The sequence below is a fragment of the Neopelma chrysocephalum genome, unplaced genomic scaffold (genome assembly GCF_003984885.1).
Source record: "Neopelma chrysocephalum unplaced genomic scaffold, ASM398488v2 Primary Assembly neopelma1_44, whole genome shotgun sequence".
Taxonomy (NCBI): Eukaryota; Metazoa; Chordata; class Aves; order Passeriformes; family Pipridae; genus Neopelma; species Neopelma chrysocephalum.
This window is the reverse complement of record NW_020897703.1, coordinates 3441926-3461181: the sequence shown is the minus strand read 5'-3', so window position 1 is coordinate 3461181 and position 19256 is coordinate 3441926. Positions and strand designations below refer to the sequence as shown.

The 19256-nt window shown below is 41.0% G+C and overlaps 1 protein-coding gene across 1 annotated transcript in view; it reads right to left on the bottom strand.

The window, feature by feature from the left end:
• Positions 1-258: 258 nt before the first annotated feature.
• The window catches only part of GLS (glutaminase), a 73263-nt gene continuing 54265 nt past the window's right edge, over positions 259-19256 (bottom strand). Inside the window, exons 15-18 of the mRNA XM_027678129.1 lie at positions 4438-4499; positions 4097-4173; positions 3878-3941; positions 259-3553 (exon numbers count right to left, since the gene is read on the bottom strand). Coding sequence (XP_027533930.1) covers positions 3397-3553; positions 3878-3941; positions 4097-4173; positions 4438-4499 — 360 coding nt within the window. The 3' untranslated portion in view covers positions 259-3396. The remainder of the gene's footprint in view (positions 3554-3877; positions 3942-4096; positions 4174-4437; positions 4500-19256) is intronic.

The window sequence follows — 19256 nt, the reverse complement described above, 5'->3', positions numbered from 1 at the left end:
GACAATCCACTCAGAAATTCCAGCATTAACAAAAAGCAATCAGTGAAAGAACGCAGCTCTGGAAGTGTAGGTTTCAAAAAAAAAAACAACAAAAACAATCAGAAAAAAGCTAGATTATATAAATTAATTCTGATTTCCTGTAAGCTTTGCACAATGCAAATGACCAGAGTAGGTTTTCCTGGACAGCCTTCTCCATGACTGAAGACTTATTTCAATGGCAGTCACACAGATAACCAATAAAACCAACCACCACCATCATCATCTTGGTATTTCCATTTATTATGCTGTAAAAAGCAACACTATCTGGAATTTATTTCTTAAAATAAATAACTTTCATTTTCAGAACCAGTACAGCTCAAGTTTAGATTCATTCATGGGAAACTGCTAGAAATACATTCATCACTGTCTAGTCCCCACAATACAGAATCTAAAGTCAAGATCAGCCCAGTCAGTTACAATGACCAGAAGTACACTGCCAGTAAGTATAGTCACGGATAGTCCAGCTCTGAAGCAAAAAAATCTGGTACAATACAGTTTGTTCACAAAGATAGGCTAATTAATGCTAAGACTACCACAAGATTTCTGAGTACAAAGCATTAAGTTAGCTTAACGATTTTTAGGTTGTGATACAGAAGAAACATATATGACATAAAAACAAAGGAGTGGGGGAATCCTCTTTGGAGCATACGGAAGTCAGCGTTGGATAAGATAACCAAAAGCTATTTACTGTAAAATCTACATGTCAGTGTCATGAATGATAAACAGCCAAACCAATGTACTGCATATATTTATATTTTATAAATAACGCCATGTCTAAGTAGCTGCATCGCTGAATTGGACATTACAAAATAATCCATCTTCTCACAATGAGAAAATACTAAAACTAACCAGCAAAAATGCACTGAAGCTAAGACCGGCTAAAAGCAGGCGGTATGAAAGTGTTAACTTTAGGGACAGCTATGATCTTCAATGTCAACTCAGTTAAATTCTTTTTGGTTTTGGTTTGTTCATATATGTGTACTATATAATATACTTATCTTTTAAAAATGCCAGTTTGAACAATGCAATGTCAGTTAAAGCTAAATCAGGTATTTTTCTGAGAAGCTATAGGATGTGTTTTAATAGGGAAAAAACATGGAAGAAGTCAGATTAGCACAGAAATTCAGAATACTAAAGTAGAATCCATCTGAAAGTATTCCTTTACACTACAGCCGACAGATCTGTTGCCAGAGAAAACATGTTGGAATTTAGTTCAGGGTGCAGCAGAGAAGAGGCCTGTGCTACTCAGTGACCAATGTGGCTCAACAAAGAGCCAGAGGCTGTTTCGTTTAGGTCTTGGTTAGAACTGAGGTGGCGGTGACACAGGACGTGAAAAGAAGGGGCTAAAAGCCTTCAGAAAAATAGCTGATCTTCAGAAGAACAAAAACAAAACCACCAAACCAAAAAACCCAACCAGCTTAAGAACAGTAAAATTCTTGAGAAAAAGTGTTTGATAACCATGCCAGCCAGCTTCGAAATGCTATTTCAGGGCTTTAGACTTTCAGACTCTTCCAGGATTTCATCATCATGAAGACAGTCATTGTTTGTGATGAGTACCAAGCACTTTTCCATGTGATTTGTCCTCCCTGCAGGGAGGCAGTATGGCATATCAACAAGAGACTGTACAGGAACTAGAAAGGTTTTGTTCTCAACTATACTGACCTGCTGGGTTGCTCTGGAGAAGTTACTTCTCTCTAAGCCTTAGTGTACCCATTGTTAAAGGAGGATAATGTGGTTCAGATCATCTTTATAAAGTGCTTGGGCCATTCTAGAAAGAATTTGGGCATTATTTCAGGAGGATCTTGGTGCCAAAACACAGAAAGCTTGAACTTTGAGATCTAATGACTTGTACACTACGTGTTAGGATAAAAACCATCATATACACAATTCTCAAGCACAATCTCCTTTTCTGTGTGCTAAACGATTCTTGCCTAAAATTCTTGTGCTAAAATTCTTGCCTATGTCCAACAACTGATGTGTTTTGTATCTTAAGTGACAGCTCACTTCTGAGGTTTTATGCCACAGTACTGGCAGAAGCAATTGCACATGGGACAGGGAGTTGTGGTAACGTACTCCTGCAAACAACAAATATCTGCATCTACATTTCCCACGACAAGGCAAGTGCCATGCTGGCTCCAGTGGCAAGACATTAAATGCCACCACAAAAGGCATTTACCTACTTGTGCTCCTGGTGCTGAACTCCTGTTCTACACCAGTGGAATCTCACTGATGCAACATCCTGCTCCCTGGTTGATGGCAGTGCAGAAAGAGAACATACTCAAAAACCTGGCTTATCTCCTGCTCTGCTCATGCTTTGATTGGCTCTATGCTCCTTAAAGCTGTTTCACTCCGTCCGTGTTCCTTATTACAAGCCTAAATTAGTTCAGAGTTACATGTAGTATTTGGTTTAGTTCTTTGTCTTTCCTGTACTTCCATTCCCCTCGCTGGCTCCTGGTGCACCCACCCAGGATACCACCTGCCAGCTCCAGAGGGGGTTTGAGGCTTGCCAAGGCTTGCTGTAGTGCAAATAGACCTGCAAGGAACACCTGCACGGAGTGGAAGCACCCGCTTTCCCCAGTCACAGGGAAGTACTTTAGCAGCTGAACATGGAGAGAGAGGAGGGAGGCAAGACAAAGGGAACTGAAAGAAACGCTTCCAAATAAAAACCCCACTACACACCAGTGTTACAAGTCACATTCCCCTACGCCATTTGGTCAAACAAACCTTTAAACACATTCCCTGACATGACTACCTCTAAGAACAAGCCTAGACCATTGACAATTGTCACCTATATAGTCTGTGATATTTATATTATGTAAACAAGGTTGTGTGGAAATAGGTTTTTTTCTATTTTTCCAAAAGATAAGTGCAGGTCCTTACTTAACACACCCAGCCTAAATCTACATCAGCATCTTCAGCTTTCAAAAACCTCACTGACGCTCATACCTGACAGTACTCTGGCTCACCTTGGCCATACTGGAAACAGAGGGCTAGAGAAAAAAAAACTCAGCAGAAAAATTCCTGACCACAGACTAGAGTTTACATAGAACACAAAAATAAATTAAGTAGTGCACAGTAAAGCCAACAACAGCTAAATATTTTTATACATCAATTATATGCAGCATGAGGTAATATTGCTCACATTATGGAGGGAGATTCTTAGTTGGTTTTGTTTCTTTTGAAGAGATTGGATTTGTCCTGTGCGTATAGAAACTCCTGTAACGTAACACTGAAGTAACAGAGACTTCTGTAAAATATATACCACTATCAGATAGAAACACACACGCTCTTCATTACTTATGTATACCACAATTAAATAGGTAAGTGATTTGATTCTTAGGATCGAGCTGAAGATGATTATAGTAAGCCATCCAGATTTTTATGAACCGTTCGGTTCTCCTTCCCGTTGTTGGAATCCTCTGATGGCGTGTATTGGACCTGATATTCTTGGAGAATTTTAAAAACATCATGGTGTCCGAAATGTAAAGCTTCATCCATAGGAGTGTTATTCCACCTACAAGAAGCAACACAGTATTTTTAAGACCAGCACGTGAAGTACAGAAGCTGAAAGCACCAAAAATCTAGTTCTTTACATACTGTGCTGATAATTCAGCACACAGACCACACTCAGTTCAGTAACTGTGGAATTACTTCATTAAGCAGAGCATAATTCTTTATTCCTGCTTGCTCTGCAGAACCTACAAAAAAGGACCCAGTTCCTTTTGCTTCAGTGGACTGGATCAATACATTTCACTCTTATTTGATAGACACCTCACTCAGGGAGTACAGAGATGCTATTGGAGCATCTTTCCCTCAAACCAGCAATAAAACCACTCACCTGTCTTTGGGGAAAGGATTCACTTTGCATGCTTCCAGTAGAAACTTCACAACATCTACATGTCCTATAAGAAAAGCAGGTTTGTAAGTGTATGTACTTATACACGCCCATGTATATACAGACAAAAGCAGGTACGCACAGAGAGAGCAAAGATACTCTAAAGCAAGCTGACCACCTCCCACTGACAGAGAGAGCAAATGACATGTGAGGAGACATTACCTTCTGCAGCTGCCACATGCAGGGCTGTCCGTGAATCATAGTCTCTTTGCTCCATATCCATTCCTGACAGAGCAAATCTTAAAAAAAGATTACAGAGAAAAGTCTTACATAATTGAAGCAAGTTACAAAACTAGCATGGAACAGCATCCCTCTGCTGAGGGTACCTTTTTGATGGTTAGGTTTGGGTCTTTTGGTTGAGTTTTGGGTGAATATATTCAGTCTCTAGCTCATGCAGCTCACTGTCCCCAACAGGGAAGCAGTGCGTGTGTATGTTCGTAAATAAACAACAGCAGGAACCAAACAAGCAGCATTCCTATTCCCAGACCCCCGCTGATTTTTACCTCCGGAGTGCAGACACATCCCCTGTGTAGGCAGCAAACAGCAGATTTATCACAGACTTCACCTATAAAGAGAGATGAAGTCCAGTTTATTGATCTTCTTTCCTCAAAAAGGAAACTCAGAAAAGCCCAGCGTGGCCAGCTGGTTCAGTGCTTATGAAACTTGCTAATTGTATCCCTTTGCTTGGCCACATTTTGCAGTACAGCATAAAACACTGGAAGAATTCACTTCAGCTTGCTTCGCTACCAGTACTGTAAGGTCTGTCTTTCCAAGGCTGAAGTCATTAAAGACAGTAAAAGAACTACAAAAAACTACATGCATTTCTGCTGTACTGTGGTAAAAAATATGAGCTTGCTGGATGGACAAACCGTATTTCTCTCTCTGATTGCCCAATGACACCAAGTACTGAATTGCACAGACAGTATCACTTTAACAATTCATAAAATCATGAACTCCTCATAAGACTAACTCGTTCTGGAAAAGTAAGATTTTTTTTTTTTAATTAACTGCAAAGATTCCTAGTGCCAGGAGAAATCTATGTTAGCAGAAGAGAAGAAACAATACTGTCAGGCTACACCAACCTTGCCCCTTGCACATTAAAAATGTGTCCTGGCTATAACAACTCTACAAGTTTTAACAAGAGCCAAAAATGACAAGCTAGATGGTTTCAAGCGTCCCACATCAGCTCCTTGCATGAACTGATACAGCCACTTCCAGCCACTGTTTCTCAGTAATTTCCAGTAAAATTTCTAAATGCTGCTTTTGCCTTTTGAGTCTACAAAGCTCTGCCGCCGCCACGAGCCAAGAAACAGAGATAAAGGAGAAAACTGATGCTGCATTGACCTTCTACAACAAGGAGGAGAAACAAACAAAACAAAAAAATCCCCACCCACAAGCAAGTCTCCCACAGATTCCTGCAAGAACACTGGCATATTTTCACAAGGCCACAGATGAGCCAACATCTGTGCCTTTTATAAACCACACTTGTGGAATTGCTTGTTGTTTTTTACACCTCAAATATGCACTGACGCAAAGAGAGATCCAATTATATGGAGAAGAAGGTGCAAAGGCCAGGATGGAAATACAAAGGGGACACAGAGCCATCCTCACTCCAGTACCCACAAACTACTGCAGCTCCTTTTTAGCTTGCATTATGAGCCCATCCACCCCACAGGCAGCTGCCCCAGCTGCCCCATGGCTGGGCTTGCCTCCTCTCCAGCCCTGGCTCAGCATCGGGGTTGCAGGACCAAGGGACTGAGCCACTGCCCCACAGGGTTACGGGGTCTCTACCTTCCTGGGGTGATCTTGTAGCTGTCACAGATACACAGACTTTGCACCAGCAAGTCCAGCTCAGGGCACCCAACCACACTCTCGTTGGGCTTTCCATAACAAACAGCACAGCCACACCGAAGTATCAAAATCTCCCAAGAGAGTGCACATCTTTTACAGACACTGGGCTGCAAACTGTATTTAAACACAGGTGTGAAAGGGCAATTTGGTTGCATAATCTCTACATTTCATCAAGATGATTCAGGCGTTTTCCTCAGGGAGGGAGAAGCTGAGCACTGCTCTGCTGCTGGGGCCCTGCAGGCAGACCGGGCTGGCTGCACTCCCACGTTTCAGGTCCTGCAGGTGCTGAATACTCTCCCTTTTCAGGATCTAGGATGACCAAAGGACATTCTTGTCTTTCATAAAAACCATTTCAGAGGTAACTGACCATTTTGGCTGGGCTTCTTGATGTTTCTGGGAAATGCAAATGTGTAATAAAGCAATAACATAAAAATAACACACATTCCATTTTTCAAAAAACCTTCCAAGTGCAGCCAGGGCCCAGAATCCCTCTGGATTCAGCTGAACATTTTGCTAAGAAGCCATTTTCTATAATGATGTGACAAAATGTAATTTGGAGGTTTCTGAGGCTTTCTAACACAATCATCTTAGTCCAGGTCTCTCAGCAATCTGGGAGAGGTTAAAGCTGCTCCTTTCTTAAGATATAGTGTGTAAAATCCAAGGCTGCATTATTATGCATCTGAACTTCTTAAGAGATCAAAACAAAGAAATACAAATCCAGACACACAGAAAAAAATATCTGCTTATTTAGTCCTGAAGAAGTAAAACTGAGAGGAAACACGACTGCTCCCTGTAAAACAGCAAAAGTAATAGGATACAAAAAACAGGAGAAAACCAACAAATTTAGCAGGACAATTATTAGTCAAGTAATTATCCAAAAAAAGCAGAATGTAGCCATCATAGCTGAAATAATTCCTTTGGGGCTACCATCACCTCTGCTTCTAGAAAGATTTCAATGATTTTATGGAAGAACTGGATTTACTAGCAACAAAACACACCTTGACTCCACAACTGAACCCTACTCTAACAGCAGCATAGTCCAGGCCAAAAAGTTAACAAATTTTATGAAGTGAAAATTTGTTAATGAACAAATGAAATTGTTCAAAAGGCATCCATAAACAATAGAAGTTTTACTGGGTTAACATAAAAAAAAAAGTTAACTCAATAAAATTTAGAAATCTGCAAACGCAAAATACATTTTCAATTCAAAGTAAGAATGTACCATTTCCGGAAGCACCCTAAGGATCTTTCCTTAGTTTTCAAGAGAGTATTAATCCAAGAAGGATATATACTAAATCGTCATGTAAGAGGCTATCATTTACATTGAGAAAAAGTTACTATGTGAACAGCACTTGCTGCCAGAAGCTTTGTATCTGTGCAGAATCTCACTTAAGCTGCCATAAAGTCAAGCACAAATTCTTTACCCCCAAACTCACAGCGTACTAGCCTGAAATAAGAGGTCCATTGCAAAAAAATCAAGAGCCAAAATAAACTCTAAAGTAGGAGTGGCAAACATGAAATTTTGGGGGGTTTAATGTCAGGGGAGAAAAAAAACCAGTGAAGATGACAGATGAGCTGTGTACATTCAAACTAAGGAGGGCAAAAGGCAACTAATTTAAGTGTTTAGAGACTCTGTCAGTGAGTTTCTCACTAAGTGGCTCACAATCCTCGCGATCCACATTCAGTGCTGGTGTTTCTATAACTGCACTGGTGAACACCATTTTTCCTAATGTTTAGAAACAGAAAGCTTACTACCTTCAACCCAACAGCCATGAACTACCTTTTCCTACTGCACATAATTCCCTAACTATGAAAATTTAATACAATTAGATGGGATGGAGTCCCTCTGCTATATATGAGCTGGATCACACATTACCATACAGCTGTATGGCAGGATTAAACCCAGAGTGGAAACTGTTCCACCTTCTGTCAAATGGGAGAGAAAACCTGCATGCACCGAAGCAGAGAAACTTGGCAGCTTTCTTCTCATCATGCCATCAGTACAGAGCACTGCTCACTCAGCTACGATGAAACCCTCTTTTGCACAACACTCTCTCCTCAGTGCTGGATATAATCCTGATTATCCAGGCAGTGAAACCAGCATGGAAAGGTTCCTCAGGAATACTTGTGTCATTCAATGCTAAAGATCAGAAACACACCTCGTTTTTTCACCTTCAGGTTAGTAGGTGTTAGAGGTCTTGGACTCAGGTGGATGAAGCTATGGAGGATTCAAGTCCTGCTTCACATTGGAGGTGACCAAATGACCCCCACCTCCAGAGGTCCTTTCCAACTAACAGTCCTGCAAGTCTGTGGGTGAGGACAGGCACAGCACAAGAAAAAAAAATCAAGACTGTTGTTGCTCAAGAACTACACCGAGACCAAGTCAAAGGAAGGAAATACCCAGAGTTCAGAGCAGCAGGAAGTCACACCGCTGCAGCAGACACTTCAGATAAACACAGGGAACCAGAAGGCAAAAAAAAAAAAAGCACCAACCCAAAACCCCAAAAGCGCAAACAGACTGTTCTACGGCACTGAAAGCTGCAAAGGGAAACTCGGTGTTAACGTGACTCCTAGTCCAAAGCTTCATATTACAGTTATTTTAAATACCTCTTAAGCCTGGATATGTTAAAAGTTTCAAAGAAGTCTCCTTCAAGCAGTGGTCAGATGTGAACTGACCACACAGGAACAGAGGAGCACAAGGGCTGCCTCTGCCTTTCAGGGAGCACATGCCCAGCGCACAGTAAGTGCACGGCTGTCCCATTTCTCTGCAAGCACACTGTCAAAGGACTTGGGCAAGACATGAGAGTTTTTCTTTTGTTTTTCAATTTCTCAGTGTACCAACTTGAAAAACCTAATTAAAAAAAAAAAGTGTAACTTCAGTGTTAATATGCTGAAGTCACTTACTGCAAGTGAAATTTCAACACATCTACCCCATCTGAAAGGCTTGGCTGGAACATGCAAATTGCCTTGGTGGAGTATTTGTAACAGTCTTTCCTACTTGAGCTGCACACTCAAATCCAGACTTATTTAAATGGTCTCATGATGGCTAATAGCAAATGGCTGTACAAGACTGAGATGGAATAATTTCCTTCTTTACACAGACTGGGTCTAGAGGATTTTATTTTTTAGTGAAGAAAAGTGTGTCTATCACTGCCTGGCTCTAATTCCATCAACAGAAGACCACTCCAAACACCTCACAGAGAGAACTCTGCCATCATTTTTGGCACTCAGATGGGAAATCGAGGCCCAGAGATGGAAATGAACTGCTACAGTCTCATGACAGGAAAGTGATCTGACACCTTCTGCCCACTGGCTCTCACGCTTCAGCATTAATATAAAACAACCAAAGCTCAAGTGGGAACCAAACCCAAGCAGCTGAGCGTACCAGCCCTGTACTCTGTCCCTGCCTGCCCGTCCCCACCACTACAGGGCTCTGTCCCTCTCTGCTATCACTGCAACACCTCCAGCATGGCAGGGAGAGCCTCTGCTCTGCACTGCACTTGGGTCAGAAGAGAAAAGCCAAACAGCTGTGCATGCAAGGAATACAAATCCTTTAGAAAAAATTAATTTAGCTCAAAGCTGGATTAATTCCATGAGAAGCTCTTAGCTAAAAAGGTCACTGAATCTGGATTTTAATTTCCTACTCTGTCCTGCTTCCTGAGAACATCCCCCCCTCCAATTTCTTTGAAAACATAACAGAATTTACATTCTAAAAAAAAATATTACTTACAGCTTTACTGTTTCTCCAGGTGGCTGAGCAATACAGTCAAGCCCAATAGTTTATAATAGGGCTGCTCAAGGCAATACAAACAAGGATAAATAAACAAACTCTCCTAAACTTTCCAATGCTCTTTCCATGATATTTAGGGATGATGTCACAGGTTAGTCTTCAGAGATGTTCAAAGTATTGAGGAAAAAAAGGGTTTAAATGCATATTGTTTCTCAGGAACTTTACCATACCTGAACTTCACTATGCACCAGATTGAGTGTGCTGACAGGAGACCTTCAAATACAACAAGGGGAGTTAAAAAAAGAGAGTAGAGCAAGTTGAGAGAAAATGAGCAGCACACTCTTCTCTCACATCCCATTTTCTGTGCTTAAACTGGGACGCAACATTTCCCTTTGGGACCCCTGCCCTCCTGGCCAACTGGCTTGAAGAACAAAGTTCCTCTGCACAGCACAGAGGTATAGAGACAGTTTGGGATATAAACTTCAGCTCTTGCAGCTCAGGACTTCCCCAATGACATGTGACTGTCACACCAACCCCAGGGCCTGATGCACTGGGATCCCAGTGTGGGTCCTAGGTAAGCAGGGCTGTGGGAACGTGACACCCAGCCTCCTGACAAACCCTCCCAGCTGCAGGAGAGCTGCAAGGCAATGGGAATAAAGTCCTGCAGCTCTTGGCCAGCGCAGAGCAGAGCAGGGCAATCAGCAGGGCTTGTCTGGAAGTGACCTGACTTATCCACACCACCACCGCCCACCCACGCCGAGCACGGCTAATCTGCACGCACGACATCCTGGCTGCCTTCCTGGGGCACCTGCACGCACAGCAAGGGTGACACAGCCCAGTTCCCTATTTATACCAAAAGTCTGACAGACGATAGTTCCAAACTGCAGATCCTGGCAGCACATTGTTACAACCGGGAGGACGACGAGCGCCAAAGGGCTCAGTGGTGTCCCACACATTCCCTCCCCACCCTGCTGAAGGCCACCCACCCTGTTTGACAGCGGGGCCATACTGACACAGGGAGCACATGAGCCAAGGCCCGGGGGCCAGGCGGCCCCAGGGACCCCACGGCCGGCGGCAGCCACTGCCCACGAGCTCAGCTTTGCACCCATTGTTCAGAGCACACAGCACGGCTAATCCGGCTCAGCGCAGGATTAACTCGGAAACGCAAAAAATAGATTGTTAAGCTGTCCAAGGTGAGCACTCGTCTAGTGAACGGGGATTAACGCTTCACAGCAGAAAGAGACCGGCTACTCCAAACTCTGCCTACTCCCAAGGCCTCTGCAAATGGCCAAATACTAACAAGGACAGCAGGAGCAAAGAGTTTACGTGAGCCACAAGCACAAAGCAATAAAAGCTCCTGAATCAACAGAAATTCAACTTCACAGTAGCACTCTTCAGCTGCTGCTTTTCCTAAAGCTGATCCCCTGATGAGGGTCATCGGGGTATGCAGCAAAAAGCAATCACTCCTCCTGCTCTCCAGAAGAACTGCTGGGTTTTAGATGCTTATTTTATCTATGGAAAAAAAATCCTGAAATATAAGACACCAATATATATTCTGAAAAAGCAATGCTGACCTATAAAAACCAGAAAAAGTAAATCTAGAGCACAAAGTAAACAATTTAGTCATCCAGTTTTTACACACTGAACTTGTAACTCAACTATGCTTGAAACATAGCCTTTAGACAGCTTTTTCCCTGGATGTAAGGTTTTAAAATCAAACTGAAAAACAAAAGAGAAAACCCTCAAACCTGCTCAAAATGAATTTTGAAGCTTAACTTTGAAATTAAACATAGAATATAAGCAGCCCATAAAAGGAAAAAGTTAAACCAGGGATGAATACGAGAGAGGACGCAAATGTCTGTAGCTTCAGACGCTAGACAGGGCCACTTATTTTACAAATTAGTCATTTTTGTATTTAGATTTAATTTGCAATTAAGTGGAAACTGCTAGTTTTTAGACTCTAGTCTAAAGGAGATTGTCACAGTTTTCTTTTAAAATACTATGCTTCAATATGAAGGCAAGTTGTTCATTTAAGGGAAAGAAATCTCAGTCAGAAGTCTGGTTTTGCAATTGAGCTTCTGCTTTGTTTCCCAAGAAATAAAGTGAAAGCTATTGCCCAAGGGAAAGTGAAGCATTTACTTTTAAAAGTAAAAACTAAGACTGAACTTACTGTAAACAAATACCCAACCAAAATATGGATTTCTCAAAAGCACATAGGTATTGCTCTATCCACACACTGAAGTTTCATATAGCTTTTAGAACTGCTGGTGTTCAGTCTGGCACACACAGATCTCTAAAATCCAGAGTATGTGAGGAGTTGAAAGTGGTATTTCGATGGCCACAGTGCCAGAGCTGGAGCAGCACATGACCAACACCCCTCAGGCAGAAACCTCCCAGCACAGCCAGGACCTGACCTGTCTGCCCCACTCCGGTGCCAGTGGCCTGTCAGGATGCAACTCCTGGACTCAAGTGCTGTGTCTTCTTCACCAAAAGACCCCCTGACTAGTTTAAGTGTCCACTTAGGTGAGAGCTGGCTCTGAAGCAGCCTCAGAGCTTGCTGGTCAGGTTCTGCCCATGAATATTTCTAGGGATAGGCAATCCTTAAAGGTACTCAAAACAGTCTCTGGATTAAGCCTCAACATTACATTACTCTACAGAAAACTAAGTTACACAAGAACAGGTAATTTATCTAAATAATTTCCTGAAGCACGCAAGAGGCTCTCAGCTTCAGTAAGAGTGATATCTGATCCCACATCCCTCTACAGCAACCCAACACCGACTGCCTCCGACAGAGCCTCTTGCCCTGACTTCAAATGAACACAAGATCATGATATGAAGTTAGAATTCTTTGGGAAAGTCTTTGTTCCCATTATACTATGAATCATAATAAAATACATCCAAAATTTAATACATATACTTACACACATTAAAATATTGAAATTTTTGAAAATACAAACAAGGCTAGCTGTTCCACAAAACTTTCATTTATTCTTCCAAGACTTTTCCCCTCTCTTTACCCTATCTTCTGCACCATCTATCCTTGTTTCCTCATGTAATTTGAAGAAAATGCAAAAATAACTTTAGAATCTGTCAATATTTGCTCTTCTGTGTTTTGAAACTAACACAGGAAACAAGATTTTGTCAATATTTTTCCCCAGCCCATTTTCCAACCCTCTGACTATCCCTTCTCTTCCTCAAGATGGTGCAAGGTCCTCTTCACAGCTGGGGACAGAGGACCATACCCAGCTCCTTTAGTTTTACAAGCTGTGGGTGCAGCATTTATTTTTGGACTCAAAGCTACCACAAGTGACTTTCCTAGCTGCTACCACAGAGTTTATTTCTGGAGTTTTCCTGGTAGAATTAACTTGAAATGCTGTTTGCACAGTATTTATTCATATAGCTTGTGCTGTTGATAGAAAACTAACAAGACTCACAAAACACTTATTTATTCCTCCTTAGAGTTTCCAGCAGCCATGTTCAAACACAACCCATGCATACAAACAAAAGCTGCTTCTCCCATGAGTGATGTCTAGACTGCAGCCACACAAGAGGCTGTATTTCCCTGTATCCATACCTAAAGCAGCTCTAAATCAACTGTACTGCTATAGTTGCAAAACCCTCTGGCAAGCCAGTTAGTTATTATTTTTATATTTTTTTTTTAAAAGCTGGACAAAATCCCAGTAGGATTTTAAGCATCTTATTGCGATTCAACTATTAACATTTTCAAATCCAAATTTAATCTTTTAGAATAAAGTTAGTAATTTTCTCCTTCCAACTTCCTACATTTTTTAACTGCCTGGTACATACTGACAATAGAATTTTCGGTGGTCCTAAAAGTGTCTCTTTAAAATCCAAAAACAGAGCAAAGAGTTTTCACTAGGTTCAGTGAGCATCCAAACAAGCCTGTACCAGTAGCTCAGTCTTGGTCCTTGTCACAGAAGCTGCACATGAATGTAAGAAGTATTTAATTAAACCAAATACATACACCAAAGATTTCTCTTGACACCAGCAAAAAGAGAAGTCATAAACCCCTTCCTTCAACCTAAGAAGAATTATCAATCTGCTTTCCTGGAAAACATACAGGCTAAGGCTCCAAAAGGAGAAGTGCAGCCTTCCTGGATGGAAGGTCGAGTAGAGATGGTTTGTTCCCCTCTTCCCCTACTCAGCCACTGGCTTCAAACGGATTTCTACCATTCGTATCTCCCTCTTACTCAAACCTTTTGGAGATAAGTCAAAATGTTTAAAGTACTAGATTATGCCACCCAAAATTGCAAGTAATTAAGAGTATTGATACCACATGTTACAGTAAACTGCATTTCTTTGCCCATCTCTGCCTGGTCCTTTTTTTGTCAGAATACTTTAAATTAATCTAAGTATTTAAAAGCATCTAAAAATGATACTTGCCACAAACTAGCACTACACCATAACTGTTTGTTCTTTTTTCCCCTGCTCTATTAATGTACTATTTTGAATAAAATGTTAAAAGCTTGAGGACACAGGAAGCAGTAACTGTAAACAAAAGGTACTTTTCCTCTGATCGCATTTGGAGCCATGAAAGACAGACTAAACCAGAATTCACCTCTTCCAACACCAATTTCTCGCTCATAAGATGGCCACCGAGTGGACACAAAATTTTTGGAAAGAGTTTGGTATTCCTCAAAACAAAATCTGTCTACTTGTGAAAAGGCTAATTAATCCTAAATACTAACAGGCAGGAGGTGCAAACTCTTCCAAGAGTACAAAAATATCCTTTGACTCATACAGAACACATCAAGAGTCATAGACAGTGCTGATCTCAGTTCTACAATTAATTCAGCCAATGAATGCTCAGAGATGATTACACTGAATTATTCTAATTTTTAAACGCTAAATGAGATTCAGTATCTTGTAAATGAAGTCTAAAACAATCTCTATTCCAAATCCAGCTTGTGGATCCATAAGTAACAGTCTACTTTATACAATGTTTGCTTTGCTCAAGTGCCTGAAAGACGGTAACAACAGCACTGACAGAAGTGGCCTTGGCGACAGCAAGCGACGGAAGCAGAGACCTGGTTTCATGGCAACAAACACTGGGAATTTGCAATGCCTTATTATTTACAGTTCTGACTATTGATTAATTCTAAAGTATTAGTAAACTCATGCAGTTTAAATTACAGATAAGACTATTTAATTAAGATGAATTATAAGTAATTAAACAAAATGTTTACTAGAATAGGTGAAACATCTACTTACCTTGAGTAACTGAGATTCTTTCAGAAAGATCATGCCCATCTATTCCACTCCTGAGATGTGCAAACCCCATGGGGTGAGCTGAGGCTATTTTGGCCAGCCATGTTCCTGAACTCCCCCACTCCCACCCCCGCCTCCCCTGATGGAGGCAGAAGAAACAATCCTTCACCAATCCCAACTCCAGAACTTGATCTACAGACGTGGAGAGTGCGTCACACAAAGCAAAGTGCAGTTGAATCCTTTCATACAAGTCTCTCCCCACAAGAATCAGGGCATTCAAACTAAATTTTACTAGCAAACAGTATCATAACAGGGTGTGCATGGGGCAGTTTCTCCTTTCCAGTACCATCATCAGAAGCAGGACAGCCCAAAATGTTGTGGGAAGCAGTGCATTACTGGTTTTGCCTTTCCCCTTTCTAGCACATAAAACCACCATTAAAGATGAACTGGTTCAAGGGGTACACAGAAAAAAAAACCCCACACAAGTCTCAAGATTCAGTCATTGACTACATCAGTATTAGATTACAGGATCTCAGGAACAAACACTGCTGTAGTTGAAAGAAAATTCCAGCAAAAAACGCCTGGTACAAAGTGTCAAGAACAGGTACCAGGATGGTCACAACCAATACTGATGTCACAGACACCCCTGAACAGCTCACAGATCATCTTCAGTTTTTAGGCATGAGAAGGCCTGAAAGCACCTAATGTTGAAGCTTCCCCAGCATTCAGATGATGATGTAGTGACTTGAGAGTTTCCCTCCCCATGCACATGTGCCTGGACAAGCAGACAATCCTGGAAAAAGAGGAGCTAATCTCAAGTGCTACTCACTAACAATTACTGACAGATGCCTTATCGTTTGCTTGATACCCATGTTGGTGCAGACATACCCATCCCCAACCCTCCATTTTGGGGATGATTATGTTGATTTCAGAAGGTACAAATACTGGGAAGAGGACAGAAAATTAAGTACCAAAACTGCCTTGACTAGATTACAATGAGCATGACCATGCTTGGTGCCACCTGCTGTTTCCAATTTCTTCTGGTACCAATGAATTAACACACTTCTTACTTTTGGAGACAACAGAATTAAGCCCATCACTGAAAAGACTCCCAAAATATCAAGCGAAAATTCAATCATCTTTCACTAGACTTAAGACCTAAAGTTGGCTGATTCCACATACTTTTTTTTTTAACAAAATAAAAAAAACCCTTTCAAGGACATTTATAAACTCATAAATTGAGCTAGCAAGTGAAATTTTTGAACACCTAAAGAAGAAAACCAGGTTAAAAGAGCAATAGGGAATGATAGTGAACCGGGCAGTTCCAGAGAACCATAATTTAACAAGAGGGAGTTACAGAAAAATCCGACCTGGCTGATGACCAAAGGTGTTAAGAGCTGCGTTTGGCCATTAACGGCATGACAAAGGAATGGTAGGTAGATTAATTATTTCAACAAACAGTTTACTAGATCAAGTGAAAGATTTAAAGCATAAAGACTTCCTCCTTCAAGCCAGAAGATGAAGACTAGGCAAAGTTTCAGTTCTGGGTGGTATGCATTTGCCATCAGTAGTTTGGTGGGAAATAAACAAATGATTCTTTGGACAGTACAGCAACAAAGTTATGAATAAAAATGATCCTCTCAAAGACTTTAACTTACTCTGCTGTCAAACTTTTTCAGCATTCCTCATCAGCAATGAAATGTTTTGTCAGTAAATTATGACGACTTGAAGCTCCAAAATGGTAAAATAATTCTTGCAGTAAACTATTATAGGAATCTCACAACACAGACTTTGGTAGTTCCTGCTCAGTCCTTTCAAAGACTAACCCCCTGCTAACAGTTCTGCAACAAAGAGCATGGGGAATATATACAGAAACCTTAACAAGTGGAATGAATGCTGAGCCATTGGTTCTGGATGCAGGAAAAAAACAAGAGCCTTTGAAGTAGTGGATACAGACATTACTAACACTGCAAGATTTGGGACCAAAGGACTGGGATCAACGACAGTCACATGAATAAAGTGGAATGCTGATGGGTGCTTTAGTGACCTAGCTGTGTTAAGCAGACAGGACAAAAGGACGTCTGCCTTTTCAAGGACCTATTGACAGGACTGATATCCACACAACAGAGCAGAGTGGAGTCATGCTCCCACTTCCCAGGCTATAGGTACTTCACAATTTATGGATGACAGTTTACTCCTAAATCCAGAACTTGGAACTGGAATTATTCCCAAAATAAAGGACTCTGTTCTCAGAAGATATTTAGGGCAACTGCACTAGCAACAGCCTGATTCCACCCTACTGACTGAGAGAAGAATGGGGAACTCCTACCAGAAATTTGCACTCTACTCTAGTTGGAAAGGATTGTTTTAAACTACTAGGATCAAGTTTCTATAAATATTTTTCTAATTTTTAGGCTGTGAATTCAGTTTTCCTTGTATTGGAAATATTAAGTAGCTTAATCAAATCTTGCACATCCATGATTTTATCTCCAAACCCTGCAGTCATATTATTCCCCATCAGCCTTGGTATATGGAACAAAATGTACTCAGCTGTTTTAGCCCATTTCTCTATGTCCTCAATCATAATTCTTAATCCTGTTCTGCAATAGCGAAAGTGGGATTTTTTTTTTAAACACGTTTAATCAGAGGAGTTTATTCTCAGACCAAGATTACATCTTAATTATTTGACTTGTAATAATTACACATTGGAGAACTTTAAAAGACAAGTCCTTTAAAAGAAGTGTGAAATGCACTTCCCATTCAGAAAGCCAAAGCTACACATAAAACCAAAACCAGGTCTATCAGTCAAAAAAACCCTGATACTTAATGAGTAATTCCTGAACAAACAATAAAGTTGCCTGCCTCAAGGAAAAAGCTGGTTTGGTGAATGGCATCAACAGGAAGTGAGCAACATTATCTCTTCCTATCACTCCACTTGTGTTCTCAGTTCATTGTTTGGATAAATGCTCTGATCACAAGGGGTCCTAAGAGTAACATGCCATCCCTCAGCAAATAACATACTTGCATGCTGGCATTTAGCCTGATAGGCTTCAATAGAAAAATAAAGGGAATATGGCCTTTTCAAATCCTTAAATGACTTTATTTTCAATGACATAATGAAAAATATATTTAGAATCCAGTGGGAAAATACAGCAGGAACTGAAAATGTTAGTTATAGCTGACTAAAAGCCAGTTTTACCTATGCCACTTCTAGGACTCCCTAAAGGCCAACAGATTACAGCATGATGGTAAGTTCATCATGCTCTGTGAAAAGACAGAAGTCACCATTACAAGCTGCAGAAAGGGAAAATTCCAACTGTAGATTAGGAAAAAATTCTTCAATCAAAGTGTTAAAGCATTCAGATTACAGAAACCCCATCACTGGAGGTTTTCAAAACTTGACTAACAAAGCCCCTGAGCAATACCATGTGACAGTGGATCGTTCTTTGAGCAGGAGGCTGGGCTGTAAGATCCCCAGGGATCCCTTCCAAGCTCTGCAACCTTGTGGAATCCCCTGCACTTCATACAGATGGGTTATGATGGCTGCACCCCAATAAGTAAAACTGACCTGATTTAAGAAAAAAGATACAGTGTGAACATAAATTTCCAATTTACAGTGTGCACATGAATTTTGTAAGAAGACATGAGGGCACAGCTATGTGCCAGCTGGGTCAGAACTGGAGCAGAGCAGCAGCTAAAACAGGAAGCAGTACCTTACAGCAGATACACTCCCCCACATGCCTGCTCAGTACATGAAATACATCAACGTAGGGCTGGCTGGAACATTTTTGAGAGCAGAAAAGCATTCTAGAATTACTTCCTTTTCCCCTTGTCCTTCCTTCAACCTTGTTTCCTTAGTGCCAAGGTATCAAAGTGTCTATTATTCTCCCCACGTGTGAACACACCTGTCTCGTCCTTTAAAAAATCTGCCTGGTCCAGTTAACTAACAGCCTTACTCTGTGTCAAGCATCCCTTCCTCACTGTCTAAATTAAGTTCTGTTTCAATTACTTAAACTGGTAAAAAAAAAACAACACAAACTCTATCCTAAGCCTTAGTTAAACTGCATCCTCAGACGTAACCATTACATGCCCCTGCTACACAGAGGAGAAATGCACCTGCATTTCCAGAAGCAGCTGGACTATCTGCAGAGCTGTGCCACTCTTAAGTCTCGCAAAAACTTTTAAATGTTAAGTGTCCAAGTGATACCAAAAGTCTGCATAAAGCAGTATTAGATGCTGATAATAAAATTAACTCCTCCTTCTATGAAAACCAAAAGGAAACCGGGTATTTCTATTTCATATGCAATATTCTCTAGAGGGAGCAAATGGCAAGTCGGAATCCATGCTTGATTCAAGGTAGGTATTTTAATAATTTAGACTATTTAAATTATTCAACATACTAGGACAGAAATTCCTGAAAGAAAATGGGGCCATGCATGACCCAAGCACGTCATTACACACACTAGTGAGTCACGCGCTTTCTAGACTGGACAAGAAGTGTGGAACAGACAA